The sequence below is a fragment of the Mastacembelus armatus genome, chromosome 17 (genome assembly GCF_900324485.2).
Source record: "Mastacembelus armatus chromosome 17, fMasArm1.2, whole genome shotgun sequence".
Classification (NCBI taxonomy): domain Eukaryota; kingdom Metazoa; phylum Chordata; class Actinopteri; order Synbranchiformes; family Mastacembelidae; genus Mastacembelus; species Mastacembelus armatus.
The window spans coordinates 1,340,597-1,355,415 of NC_046649.1; the positions used below are offsets into that span (position 1 = coordinate 1,340,597).

Consider the following 14,819-nt stretch of genomic DNA (forward strand, 5'->3'; position numbering starts at 1 on the left):
AGACCAAACTAGCTGTTACCATCTAGTAATCGCCTAGTCCCAATTTTATTATATACACAATCATGAAATAATATCAAACACAGTAAAAGAAAATGTTAACTAACCATTCTGACATGTCTTGTTACACTTGGGACTTCACATCTCCTGTAGCAGCAGCCATTATGTGTCCTTCATTCCGCTGTTAGTCCCCCCAACCAAGGCCCCTCCCTCACGATGGAAACCAGGAAAAGGCGGGACCTACAGAGCAGACACTACCTCAAAAAGGTGTGGCAGCAGTAGCCTATGCAAATTGACACCAAACCCGGTGTCTAGCGGCTCTATTCAATTCAATTCAGTTTGTTTGTATAGCGCCAAACAACATAATCATCTCAAGGCACAAAAACAAAACAAATCCAACAAATCCATTATGAGCAAGCACTTGGCGACAGTGGAGAGGAAAAAACTCCCTTTAACAGAAGAAAAAACCTCCAGCAGAACCGGGCTCAGTTTGGGCGGCCATCTGCCTCGACCGGTTGGGGTGAGTGGATAGAGGGGAGAGAAAAGAACAGCAACAATAAACAACAAATAGACACTGCAGGTTGGTGGGGCCAGTAACTGCACATCAGCAATATACAGCTCCAGGACTGGGGACACCTGCAGAAGGTACAGAGAGAGAAGAGGGAGAAGGAGAGAGCACAAACTAGGTGGGATGGATGCCGTCCCTTACTACCAGATTGGGTTTTCCCCAGAAAGTGGCCCAATTGTCTATGAAGCCCACATTGTTTGCTGGACACCACCTAGACAGCAAGTGACGGAACGACGACATGTGGCTAAACATGTCGTTGCTAGTCAGATTGGGGAGGGGTCCAGAGAACATTAATTTGGTAATTAATAGTAATTAATAAGTTACACACCGACTCAATATTAATTTTATTGCTCTCTGATTGGCGTAATCAGGTGCACTGATGGAGAATCCTTAGGCAGTCTAGGCCTATAGCAGCATAACTAAGGGATGGTTCAGGGTTAGCTGAACCAGCTCTAACTATAAGCTTTGTCAAAAACGAAGGTTTTAAGTCTAGCCTTAAAAGTACAGAGAGTGTCTGCCTCCTTAACCCAGACTGGGAGCTGGTTCCACAGTAGAGGAGCTTGATAGCTAAAGGCTTTGCCTCCCATTCTTCTTATATCCTGGTCAAAAATAACTCCAAGGTTCTCCACAATACTGCTGGAGGCCAGGGCTGTGCCATCTGAAGTAGCTATATTGTTAGAAAAGCTGTTTCTGAGGTTTTAAAAATACAAATACAATAACTTCTGTTTTCTCTGAGTTTAAAAGTAGAAAGTTACTGGTCATCCAGACCTTTATGTCCTTTAGACATGCCTGAAGTCTCGTTAACTGGTTTGTGTTATCAGGTTTCATAGATAGGTACAGCTGAGTGTTTTCTGCATAGCAGTGGTAATTAATTGAGTGCTTCCTAATAACATTGCCTAAAGGAAGCATGTATAAGGTCCTAACACAGAACCTTGTGGAACTCCATAACTAACCTTTGTGCGTGTGGAAGGTTCACCACTGACATGAACAAATTGGAATCTGTCCAATAAATAAGATTGGAACCATTTTAATGCTGTTCCTTTGATTCCAGTCTCCGTAACAAGATGTTGTGGTCAATGGTGTCTAGTATCTGATATCCTGGAAAAGACAACCTGAAAGGTATTTCATCATGACAATACAACAAACATATTTAGTTGACCTAAATTTTTCCCACCAAAAACGGTATAATATATCAACTTTAATTGCATACACCTGCAGTGTTTGGGAACAGGTCCCTTTAAATCAGGGGTCTCAAACTCGCGGCCCGCGGGCCATTTGCAGCCCGTAGGACGATAGTTTGTGGCCCCCGCCTTAATATGGAAGTTTAATGTCAGTGCGGCCCGCAAGTTTGATATGTATGGCACTTTAAGGGGGTCGCACACCGAACGAGAAACACAGCGTCGCGCCACGTCGCGCCACGTCGCGCCACGTCTTTAAAATTATTAGTGTACGCACACCTCGGCGTCTGTCCGTGGTGCCCAGCTACGACTCAGGACGCTGTTCAAATTCCTGCCGCGCCACAGAGCACCTTCTGCATGGTTTTATATTAAATAACATCATATTTCTCTCAAATCGTCGTTAATACATTATACAAAGACACAACTGCTGCAAAATACTACTTGCATTGGTTTTCAAAAATGTAAACACAATAAAATGTATAATAAACGTAGTCCTTTTAATCTTATTATCTAAAATTCAGGATTATTTTCTTTATTTTCATCAGATCATTATTTTGCATATACACTGTGCATTATGCATTGTGCATATTCTTCATTACCATAAAAATGTTAAATATAAAAAATAGATATTATAAACTGAAACCGAAACTAAAATAGAATAGTACATCTGTTTAATAAAAATACAAAAAAAACTTTACAAGCTAACGTTAGCTTTTACAATGTAGTTGCCTAGACAACAGATACAACAAAACAATAACAGACTTAACAGATCATATTTATTACTGATTGATTTATTTATTTTCTTATTAATTCTTAATTTGTTTATTTTTTTTTATTTTATTTTGTGTTATAAAAAAAAATAAAGAGATTTAAGAAGATTGGAATTTTTTTAACAAAGCTTTTCTTGTGGAAAACCTGATGCGGCCTAGCCTCACCCAGACTCTGCCTCTAGCGGCCCCCAGGTAAATTGAGTTTGAGACCCCTGCTTTAAATGCACTAACCACTGTCCGAGTGTGGACAATGGCTTAAAATACACAGGGCATTTGAGCTTAGAGTTCATCCTTCTGAATCTGTCTGATACACCTGTTATGTCGGGAATAATAATATGCTTTCTTTTGATTTTGTTGTCCATTTTCCTTATCCTGTCTGTATTTATTATTTCCTTCTGTTGTGTTTTTGTGAGAGCGCATTCTGGATAACCACAGTTTTAAAGTCTACTGAATGTATTTGTGTTCCTTGTCTTTTCCTTCTTTTTTTGTGGGAACAGTCTCTGCACAGTGTTGCAATGTATGGATCACACCAAGTTTTTGCTCCAGGGGATGGTGAGAATCAAACATTAAATACTGGTCTGTATGAGTTTTCTGAAGACCTCTATTTGGAGATTTCCACCTTGGTCCACAATAATGGCACAATTCAAGAATGCCAGGGTGTTCCTATTCATTACTTTTAGAGTGAATTGAATGTTTTTGGCCACTCCATTAATGTAATCCGTAAACAAGACTATTTCTTGTGTTTTCATTTTCACCCATGCATTGTCCAACATATCTGAATCAGTGGCTTGGGACCTCTCCTGTGTATGTGCTCAGAATTTGTTCTTCTGCCTACTCCATATACACATTTGTCACTATGGGAGAAACACATCCATTCCTTTGGCAATAGAAAACATTTTTGTATTTGAAATAAGTTGTGTTGAGGCATATGTCCAACAACGTGCACACCTGGTCTGGACTGTGTAATGTTCTGTCACTTAATGTGTGTTTCTGGCACAATCTTGCCAGTTCCTCTACTGCCTATCTGTGAGGTTCCATCAAATGAGACCATTGTCTCATCTGGTTGTAGAGAAAGAGCTCTGATTTTATCTACAGTCCAAAGAATTCTTAATGTGGTGCACTGTGTTGCCAACTAGCAGTGTTAAGATGGTGGCCAAGTATTTTAAAATCCCTGTAGATTTAAATCCTTTCACAGAAGATTTGCAGTGTAAGCTTGTTGGTTCAATTTTTCCAGAATCTGAGATTAAAGCAGATATGGTTTTGATAGTCTGCAACTTTTCTTGTTGTCCTTTCCAAATCCTGTACACATTTCAGGCAATCCCTGTCAAATTGGTTTGCAGTCCATCTATGTAGGTTCATTTGTTTAAACATCCAGGTTCAAAATGTTAAAAAAAACAAACAAAGACTTGAGAGATGAGTATTTTCCTGGTGAACTAAGAGAGCTGAAAAAAAGTGTATGCTTGAAATGAAACCTATTCAAAGCAGCAGGGCATGGTGCAGATTTGCTTTTCACAGAAGCACAGCTGAATACATGAGCAGCATGCTGTTAATTCCTTTCCGCAAAGAAAGAATCAACCACATTCCTGCCATGGTAGGTGTTAACTATCCAATTACTCCAGTAATCCAGTGATCCAGTGAGTTGGCACAGTGGAGAGAAACAGAGGGACATATTCCAAGTTTTAAACCTTTTTTCAAGTGGACGTTTACATTGTTAAACAGCAGGATTGCTTCGCCACTCACCCAACCCAACTCCTGAGCAGACAGGACATATGGGAGGGATCAGCAGACAGAACGAGGCAGAGCCCTGCACAGTCCCCCACCCCAACGTTACCCCATCTACAGTTCCCACACTGCTCGCCAGAAGCCATACTCAGTTTGAGCAGCTTCAGCACAGGGGAACATTTGATCTACAGCTACATTTTCTGAAGCTAGATAGTTGAAGCAGATCCTGGAGTGAAGGAGTAAGGGCTTTGGATTGTTTCACCATGGCATCTCTGAAAAATGTGCTTTATCTGGGAGTCTGTCTGTCTGCTTGGATCATCACAACTACAAGTAATGTTAAAACTACATGATTAGATGATTTATGTAACATGTCTGTGAAATTCCCTTTTGGTGCGTGTTGCATTTTTTTAATGACTATAATTTAAACTTTTTTTTACTTGAGATGACATAAGATGAACTTAATCCCTGAAGGGAAATTCTGGTAGTCTTGCTGTAAAAATAATAAGTACTAAGTAGTAAAAGTAGTCAGTAATAGTAGTAGTCATGATGTCTATTTTTTGTTTGTAAAGGAAACAGGAGAGTGTAACATAATATGTTAATGACAAAAAAAACAAAACAAAAAAAAGGGTCTTGCTCATGAGAGTACGGTTATGTTTTACCATCTTGACAGTGATATAATGATGTCTAATGTTACAGTAGACAGAGGTAGGCCTGTGTCAACACTGGTATAAATCTATACTGCAAGGTTTGCTTATATTTGTCCAGGTTTTGAAATACTTGTCTGTGAAAGTTGTGCCTTTATGCCTACCAAAACACTGGAGTGAGGAATGTGCTCAAATCTCACTGTGGTCTATTGCGAAAAAAAGAGAGAAGACCAGTTTTTTTGTAAAGTTCTTTGATTGAAACGTTGTTTTGTTTCACATTCAGCTGTGTTGATTTGTAAAGACTGGCTTTCCCCCTGGGGGAGGCCTCAATGGCTGGGGAGGAGGCAGTGAGGCAATGACTTTCTGTTTATGGAAAAGAAGAGGATGGGGAGGTGGATAACAGAGTTCTTCTCTAACTGATTGAACAAGTTGTATACTGTTGTTACTCTGACTTACTAAAATAAAGGCCAAGCAAGAAGGATGAGTATCTGGAGATTATGAAAGAATTTAAAGTACTGTTATGTTACATCTCATTTACAGATGAGAAGTTTGTACCCAAAGCAGAGAATGTTCAGTGGGTGTCTCTGGACTTTAAAACCATTCTCACCTGGACTACTAAAGCATCAAACTACTCATACACTGTTCTGTACTCCTGGTGAGTGTACACACACACACGCTTGCATATTTGTTTTCATATATCATTGGGCCTTTACATTGAACTACATTTATTTCCTGGATACATAATCTAACCACTACTTTTGAGCTTTATTTTACTTTATTATTATGCAAGATAGAAAGAATAGAAATTATTTTGTAGATAGTGAGGTAATGTTAAAGGGGTGATGGTGCATGCACTTTTTTTGGTTCTGGACATGCAGATTAGTGCGAGTAACTAGTAAGATGTTTGAAGAGAGGAACATACGGAGCATAGTGTGAGTTAAACACACTTTTCCGTATGTCCTAAATTGAGAGAAGCTCAGTGGGATTTACACCTGGATGGAAATTACAAAACCTATGTGTGGGCATGCTTGTGTAAAACATTGACAAGGATCATCAGTCACAGGCCACCTCTTAAACCTGCCACCCAGAATGATTTGGTTTGGGGGCATGTAGGCTTGAGTCCATACTAACCAAACCCCATCCCCCAAGGCTGTAAGCTAAAGTGAACAACAGCGAACCAGTTGGACCATGTTGACTTAAGCAGGATGTTTCAACAAGGTTAATTATAAACATTAATACTTATTTTATTTAGTGTTTTCTACATAGCTACATTAGCCAGTGATTGTAATTTTATGCTGTTATAGAAAAAAGACGTGTGTATCAATATTTCCACGTTTCTGACTATGGAATCGGCAATTATCAGAGTCGGGTCCTCAGCGGGTGTGCCGCTGAGCAGGGAAAATCTATTAGAAACGTGAACAGACAGGTGATGAGCCATGAGCTTCTGCTTAGGAGTATGTTTCCATCGGACCGTCACCCAGGCTTATTCTCCGGGATACTCCGGAGCTGCCCTTGGACCACTAACAAATCCTGAGCCTGAGCTTGGTGGCTTCACACCTGCTAATGGGGCTAGGCTAGCTGGCTTTTGTTCAAAGGTGCGGAGCCGTGCTTCCAAATCAGTGATCCTCGCCTCCAAAGCTACCAGAACCTTGCACTTATTACAAGTATCATTATCACTAAAGTAGGCAGAGGAATAACTAAACATGTGGCACCCCGAGCAGGAAAGAGAGAGAGAGGGAGAAGCCATGTTAGCTAACTGGTAGGCTAACGAGCGGCAAGTCTGGAAATAGCTGTAAACACCGGTCCAAATAGAAAGATGCAGAGCCGTGCTTCCGAAGTTAGCAGAACCTTGCACTTATTACAAGTGTCATTATCACTAAAGGAGGCAGAGGAATAACTGAACAATGTGGCACACTGAGCAGGACAGAGAAGGAGAGGGAGACGCCATGCTACTGGCTAGCTAAGCTAACTGGTAGGCTAACGAGTACTAAGTCTGCAGATATCATTAAATACCGGTCAAAATAGAAAGGTACTTGGCTAGTACCAGAATGTGCAGCGGTTAATGAATTGTTTAGAGAGTTTAGTTAGTTTTCAGGTGTGTTAGACTATAGCTAGTCTGTTGCTAATCTGTAGACGAACTATACAGCACACACAGCACAACACGCTTGCAATAGGAAGTGATTCACTTACCCGGAAACCTTCAATTAGTGAGGTTTTACTGTTTTAGCTTTGGTGGATGTTTATGTCCTTGAAACCTACAGCCTTAGTCAGCATGTTAGTGAGCCGACCCATACCAGAGGTCACGCTCTGGACCTTGTCATCACTAAGAATTGTCAAATGTCAAATGTCACTGTGATTGATGTTGTTTTGTCTGATCATTGTTGATCTGTCCATAATTCCCAAAGATGCAGCTGGACCTACATTTGTTCAGAAAAGACACATAAATGACAACACCAGGACACCATTTATGGAGATGATTAGGTCTGAAAATACCACTTTTCTTCACGTTGAAGATTTGTTGAATTCATATACTTCAAGTGTTCTAAATTTCATAGATGGGATTGCTCCTGTTAAAGATAAAGTGATCAAGAACAGGCAAAAGGCGCCATGGAGAAATGATGACTCTGTCAGGGCACAGAAAAGGGAGTGCAGGAAATCAGAACGAAAATGGCGTAAATCAAAGTTCCAGGTTCATTATGACATTTATAAGCAGATGTTGTGTGTGTTCAATTTAAATTGGTAACTGTGTTTCAGAACAAATGGCCTTGACATGTGGAGTCCTCCACGGGTCCATCTTGGGACCGCTTTTGTTCAATCTTTACATGTTTCCTTTAGGCCAGTTAACACGTAGCAATAATGTGTCCTACCATAACTATGCAGATGACACTCAGATTTACATATCACTCACAGCAGGTGAGTATGGACCAGTCGATTCACTGTGTCGAACAGATCACTGTGAGGAGACTTTAAAACAGCACTGCTTGCAAGCATGTTGTACTGCATGTGCGCTGTATTAGCAACAGACTAGCTTTAGTCGAACACACCTGAAAACTAACTAAACTCTCAATTCATTAACCGCTACACATTCCTGTACTAGTCAAGTACCTTTCTATTTTCTCCGGTATTGCTATTTCTAGATTTAGCGCTTGTTATCCTACCAGTTAGCTTAGCTACCTAGTAACATGTCTTCTCCCCCTCTCTCCTGCTCGGTGTGCCACATTTAGTTATTCCTCTGCCTCCCTTAGGGATAATGATACTTGCTACTAGCTTTGGAGGGGAGGATCACTGAATTGGAAGCGCAGCTCTACACCTCCTCTATCCACTCACCCCAACCGGTCGAGGCAGATGGCCGCCCAAACTGAGCCCGGTTCTGCTGGAGGTTTTTTCTTCCTTTAAAGGGAGTTTTTTCTCTCCACTGTCGCCAAGTGCTTGCTCATAAGGGATTTGTTGGGTTTTTAGTTTTTGTAAAGTGCCTTGAGATGATTTGTATTGTGATTTGGTGCTTTACACAGAAAATTGAAATTGAAATTGAAATTCAACCTTAGAACAAAAGCCAGCTAGCCCAGCCCCGTTACCAGGTGTGGAGCCACCGAGCTCAGGACCTGTTAGCTGTCTGACAGAAGCTCCGGAGTAGCCGGGAGAATTAGCCTGGGTGACAGTCCGACAGAAACATACTCCTAAAGCAGAAGCCCACGGCTCATCACCTGCCTGTTCACGTTTCTAACCGATTTTCCCCACTCAGCGACACACCTGCTGAGAAACCAGCTCTCTGCGCTTCCAAATCAGTGATCCTCGCCTCCAAAGCTAGCAGAACCTTACACTTATTACAGGTATCATTGTCACTAGAGGAAGCAGAGAACTATATATATTGATATATATAACTTGATATATAGAACTAATGCCACCTGATTCAATAGGCAACAGGTGAAACCAATTAGGGTTCATGAACACAAAGCTGCCGGGAACCAATGCAGGGCAAAAACAGGAAAAACATGAGAGAATAAAGATCCCTGGCAGGATGTCCCAACTGGGAGTGATAACATTTATTCTGATAAAAGCTTATTTTAGGCTTTCAAAGAAGAACCATGTACAGATGATATTATGTATTAATTGTGTGTTTTACATAACTATTTAGTTGTACTAAGTATTACTATATGAGATGGCTTTTCTCCACTTTTTAATGCAGTCATTTCAATGTTCTAATGTTACTGCCAGTAGACAGTCTGCAACCTTGCATAGTAGCTTGCTCCAATTTGAGTTGTTAAGTACTTTGGATAAATACACTATACAAATGTGACTAGACACCAGAGTGAGTTTTTACCTTAACAGTCAAAACAAATGATCTTTGTGACATTGTCATACTGAAACATCTGACCTCAATACTGACTGTTTTGTTGTGACTGTCAGGAATGACAGTGATTGGAGCGAGTGTGCTGACTGCATCCAAATATCAGAGCCAGAATGTGATCTGAGCCAGTCCCTTGTAGCCTTTGACAGGTAGGAGCAAGACTTCATTTCAAGCCCTGTGTAATATTTCTATAATACTGTAATAAGGATTAGATACTAATAGGTTTATGTTTCTCTGCTTTAATTTTACATTTCTTTATCTTACTTACCTTATATACATGTTTGTGAAGATTCGTCCAGGTGAAGGGATCTAGAGGTTGAGTCATGGCAAATGGTCTTATACTTATATAAGAAGTGTACTCAAAGAGCTTTTACACTATTTGTCCATTTGTCCATTCACCCACTCACTCACACATTCATACACCAGTGGAACAGCCACCAGGGGAAATTTGGGACTCAGTGTCTTGCCCATGGACACTTCGGCCTGTGGACCAGGGAAGCCAAGGATCGAACCACCAACCCTCTGGTTCATGGTCGACCTGCTTTAACTCCTGAGCCAAAGCCTTTTAGGTCGAAATGTTTCACTAATCGTCCGAGTGGTTTCATCAGTCTAAGAGAAAGCTGGTATGGAATCTCAAATTTATCCTTCAGGTTGGTTTCACTCCACCCTTAGTCCCATAGGCTCAGTAGGTGATGTAAATCAGGGGAGAGTTGTTAGACCCACACTCCTGATTTGGCTGGACACCACAAACTTCTTTCCTCTACTCAACAACCATTTAATAGGAGGATGGCCCAGCACAGGAGGAGCAACTCCTCAGGACCACAGTCAGCTGTGCACCTCCATTTAAAAGAGACAGGACATTCATTTGAAGACGATCTAAATATTCAGAGAAGATAGGTGGTTTGAGAGAGGGGTCAGAAAACTATATATGTTCAAGTGGAAAAATCCTCCCTTAACAGGGGTGGAGGGCTCAGACACAACCTGTCTTCAATCTACCAGGCTGCTCTATCATCTATTCCCAGGAAATTAAGGAACACATCAAATGTTTTCCAGGGAGGACACACTCTGCAGCCAGTTGGTGAATCAGAGGGGTCACATGAGTCTACCACTAGCTCCTAATGACCCTCACCTGTGTTCACTTCTTTTGTTCACTTAACGAGCCTATTCAGGCCAGGTGTGAAGTGAAACCAACTCAGGAGTGTGGGTCTAATGAGTCTCACCTGATTTACACAGCTCACCTAATGAGCCAATGGGACTAAGGGTGGACTGAAACCAACCTGAAGATTTTGAGATTCCATACCAGCTTTCTCTTAGACTGATGAAACTACTTGGATGAGTAGTAAAACGTTCTGACGTAAAAACTAGAAGTCCAGTTGCCATGACTCAACCACTAGACTTATGTATACATCTCCATACCACATTTAGATTTTCTTGTTGAACAGGACATATACAGCTGACATACGGACAGAACCTGCCATGATGAACAATGGTTATAACCATGAGGAATTTCCTCACACTCATTCCCCACTCTTCAACCCCTACAGAGACAGTAAGTATTGTCCACACACACACAACTGCAATATAAATGTAATTGTTGGTGGCAATGTAACATATTGTTTGATGTTCACTTTATGCATTGTTTTATGTATTTATAGCCTTTCTTTTTAATTTCACAATTTTAGATTTTTTAAAAGTGTTTTTGGGCTTATGAATATTGTGACCTCTTGCTCAGGACAGATGGATATATGAAATTGCAATAACATGGACCTTCTAACCACAGACCATACATTTAAACAGTTTTGCAAAAAAAATGTGTGCTAAATAGTACCATGGATATACACAGTTACCCTAGATTTAAATTTGTAAGTATGTCAATCATGATGAATTTCTTAAATTAGACTTTCCTATGTAGGACATATTTTGTCCTGACTCTCAAGAATAAGTGAAATATCTTATGTTATCAGTTTACCAGAATAAAATAGGTAAAATGAAATCGACATTCAGGTAAAGTCAGGTAAAATTAGAATAGGTATAATTGTTACTCTTATTTCACAGGGCTTGTTCCAGAGCTTTGCAGCCTTGAATGTATTCAGTTCAATGCAATTCAATTCGATTCAATTTTATTTGTATAGCGCCAAATCATAATACAATCATCCCAAGGCAAAAAAAACAAAAAAAAAACAACAAATTACTATTGAAACAACACATCATCAGTAGGGTAAAACTAACCTGTCTCACGACGGTCTAAACCCAGCTCACGTTCCCTGAGCAAGCACTTGGCAACAGTGGAGAGGAAAAACTACTTTTAACGGAAGAATAAACCTCCAGTAAAACCAGGCTCAGTTTGGGCAGCCATCTGCCTCAACCTGTTGGGGTGAGTGGATAGAGGAGAGAGAAAAGAACAGCAACAATAAATAACAAATAGACACTGCACATTGGTGGGGCCAGTAACTGCACGTCAGTGCAGCTCCAGGACCAGGGACACCTGCAGAAGGTACAGAGAGAGAGAGAGGACAGAGAGAGGGAGAGAGCACAAAGTTAGTGACAGTCAATGGTGGAATATACATGTGAGGAAGGAGGAGAGGGGAGGGGAAGGGAGGGGAGGGGAGCTCAGTGCACCAATGGGCAGTCTAGGCCTATGGCAGTATAACTAAGGGATGGTTCAGGGTTACCTGAAGCCAGCCCTAACTACACGCTTTGTCAAAGAGGAAGGTTTTAAGTCTAGCCTTAAAAGTACAGAGAGTGTCTGCCTCCTGAACCCAGGCTGGGAGCTGGTTCCACAGGAGAGGAGCTTGATAACTAAAGGCTCTGCCTCCCAGTCTGCTTTTGGAAACTCTGGGAACCACAAGGGTTTAGACATTAATGGCTGTGTGTTGAGTTATTTTGAGGGGACAGCAAATTGACACTGTTATGCAAGCTGTACACTCACAACTTTGCATTGTAGCAAAGTGTCATTTCTTCAGTGTTGTCACATGAAAGGATGTAATAAACTATTTTCAAAAATGTGAGGGGTGTACTCACTTCTGTGAGATACTGTATATACAGGTGAGTGTCATCTGCACAGCAGTGGTAATTAATATAGTGCTTCCTAATAACATTGCTTAAAGGAAGCATGTATAAGTTGAACAGAATCGGTCCTAGCACAGAACCTTGTGGAACTCCATAACTAACTTTTGTGTGTGTGAAAGGTTCATCATGGACATGAACAAAATGGAATCTGTCTGATAAATAGGATTGGAACCATTTTAAGGCTGTTCCTCTGATACTAGTCACATACTCCAGTCTCTGTAATAAGATGCTGTGGTCGATAGTGTCAAATGCAGCACTAAGGTCTAGCACTAAGGTCTAACTCCTCTTATCGAACAGAAAAACAGAACAGGCAGACGTGGATTATTAAATATTAGGTCTCTTTCATCTAAATCTGTATTAGTAAATGATTTGATAACTGATCACCAAATTGACTTCAATTGGTCAGTCTGAATGAATCAACCCCCCTCAGTCATAAAAATTATCGTGTTCCTCAAAGCACAGGTCGAGGTGGAGGAGTAGCTGCAATCTTCCACTCAAACTTATTATTAAACTTTTATTCTCAGAACAGTTATAACTCATTTGAGAGCCTCACTCTGAGCCTCTCACATCCAAACTGGAAAACACAAAAAGCAGTTCTACTTGTCATTGTGTGCCGTCCACCTGTCACTTACTCAGAGTTTTTAACTGAATTTCCAGATTTCCTGTCTGATTTAGTGCTTAGATCAGATAAAGTCATTATAGTGGGAGATTTTAACATTGATGTAGATGTTGAAAATAAGCACTGCATTTAATTCTATATTAAATTCAATTAGTTTCACTCAAAATGTTAATAAACCCACCCACTGTTTCAATCACATCCTTGATCTTGTTCTAACATATGGCATTGGAATTGAACATCTAATAGTTTTTGTAGTAGAAGATTCATTTATTGCAGGTATAGGTATATATCAATTTTATCTCTAATAGTTGTGATTTTATTTGTAAAGAAATTCATAAAATCATCATTGCTGAGAGCTAAGGGAACACTGGGCTCAACAGAGCTGTGACTTTTTGTCAGCCTGGCTACAGTGCTGAAAAGAAACCTGGGATTGTTTTTATTTTCCTCTATTAGTGATGAATAGTATGCAGTTCTGGCTTTACGGAGAGCTTTTTTATATGTTAATAGAATGCCACTTCCTTTCCAGCCTTCGTGATGCCTGGTTTAAGGTACGAATATGTAAATTATACCATGGGACTAATCTCCTCTGATTCACTGACTTCTTTTTCAGGGGAGCCACAGTATCAAGCGTTTCACGCAGTGAGGCTACAGCACTGTCAACAATATAATCAATTTGGTAGGGAGTGGGATTGAGGCAGCTGCCCTCCACTGTGTTCGAACTTGGCATAGATGTAAATAAAGATGGAATAATTTTCTTAAATTTATTAAGAGCGTAGTCAGATAAACATCTGCTGTAGTGCATGATCCATCATCTTAAATTCCAAAGTTATTAAAGAATGATCTGACAGAATAAGATTTTGGGGAAAAACTATTAAATGTTGAATTTCGATGCCATAGGTCAGAACAAGATCAAGGATGTGATTGAAACAGTGGGTGGGTTTATTAACATTTTGAGTGAAACTAATTGAATCTAATTTTGAGTTAAATTCAGTGCTGAAACTATTATTTTCAACATCTACATGAATGTTAAAATCTCCCACTATAATGAGTAAGGGACAGGTGGACGGTACACAATGACAAGTAGAACTGGTTTTTGTGCTTTTCAGTTTGGATGTGAGAGGGTCAGAGTGAGGCTCTCAAATGAATTATAACTGTTCTGAGGATGAAAGTTCAATAGTAAGTTTGAGTGGAAGATTGCAGCTACTCCTCCACCTCGACCTGTGCTTTGAGGGGAGGTGACTAAGGAAAACTGCAGAGGAGGCAAGGCCAGACAAGTTTATTTATATAGCACAATTCATACACAGAGTAATTCAAAGTGCTTTACAGAAATAAAAGACAAGTTAAAAGTACGTAGGCAAGAATCAAAATAAAAAACAGCAAATAGTGAAATTAACATTAAAGGAAACTGAGTGCAGATAAATCACTGTCAGTTGTCATATGTTATATGCCATGCTAAAAAGAAAGGTTTTTAGCTTGGACTTAAACATTGCCAGAGATGGGGCTTGTCTAACATCATCAGGAAGATTATTCCAGGTTTTAGCTGCATAGGACTGAAACGCTACTTCTCCCTGTTTAATCCTGACTCTGGGCACGAGCAGAAGGCCTGTTCCTGATGTTCTCAGAGTTCGAGATGGTTCATATGGCATTAACATGTCAGAAATGTAATGTGGTGCTGAGCCATGGAGAGACTTATACACAAGCAGTGCTGTTTTAAAGTCTATTCTCTGAAACACAGGAAGCCAGTGCAGAGATCTGAGAACAGGAGTAATGTGGTTGTACTTCCTAGTTCTAGTCAGGACCCGAGCAGCAGTGTTCTCAATGTACTGCAGCTGCCTTACAGCTCTTTTTGAGAGCCCCGTGTACAGGCCGTTACAGTAATCTGACCTGCTAGAGATAAATGCATG

At 40.4% G+C, this 14,819-nt stretch overlaps 1 protein-coding gene across 1 annotated transcript in view; it reads left to right on the forward strand.

The window, feature by feature from the left end:
• The first annotated feature begins 4,259 nt into the window (after nt 1–4,259).
• LOC113133796 (tissue factor-like) overlaps nt 4,260–14,819 on the forward strand; it is a 29,871-nt gene continuing 19,311 nt past the window's right edge. Inside the window, exons 1-4 of the mRNA XM_026312701.1 lie at nt 4,260–4,565; nt 5,420–5,534; nt 9,287–9,376; nt 10,670–10,776. Of these exons, the coding sequence (XP_026168486.1) occupies nt 4,499–4,565; nt 5,420–5,534; nt 9,287–9,376; nt 10,670–10,776 (379 nt within the window). The 5' untranslated portion in view covers nt 4,260–4,498. The remainder of the gene's footprint in view (nt 4,566–5,419; nt 5,535–9,286; nt 9,377–10,669; nt 10,777–14,819) is intronic.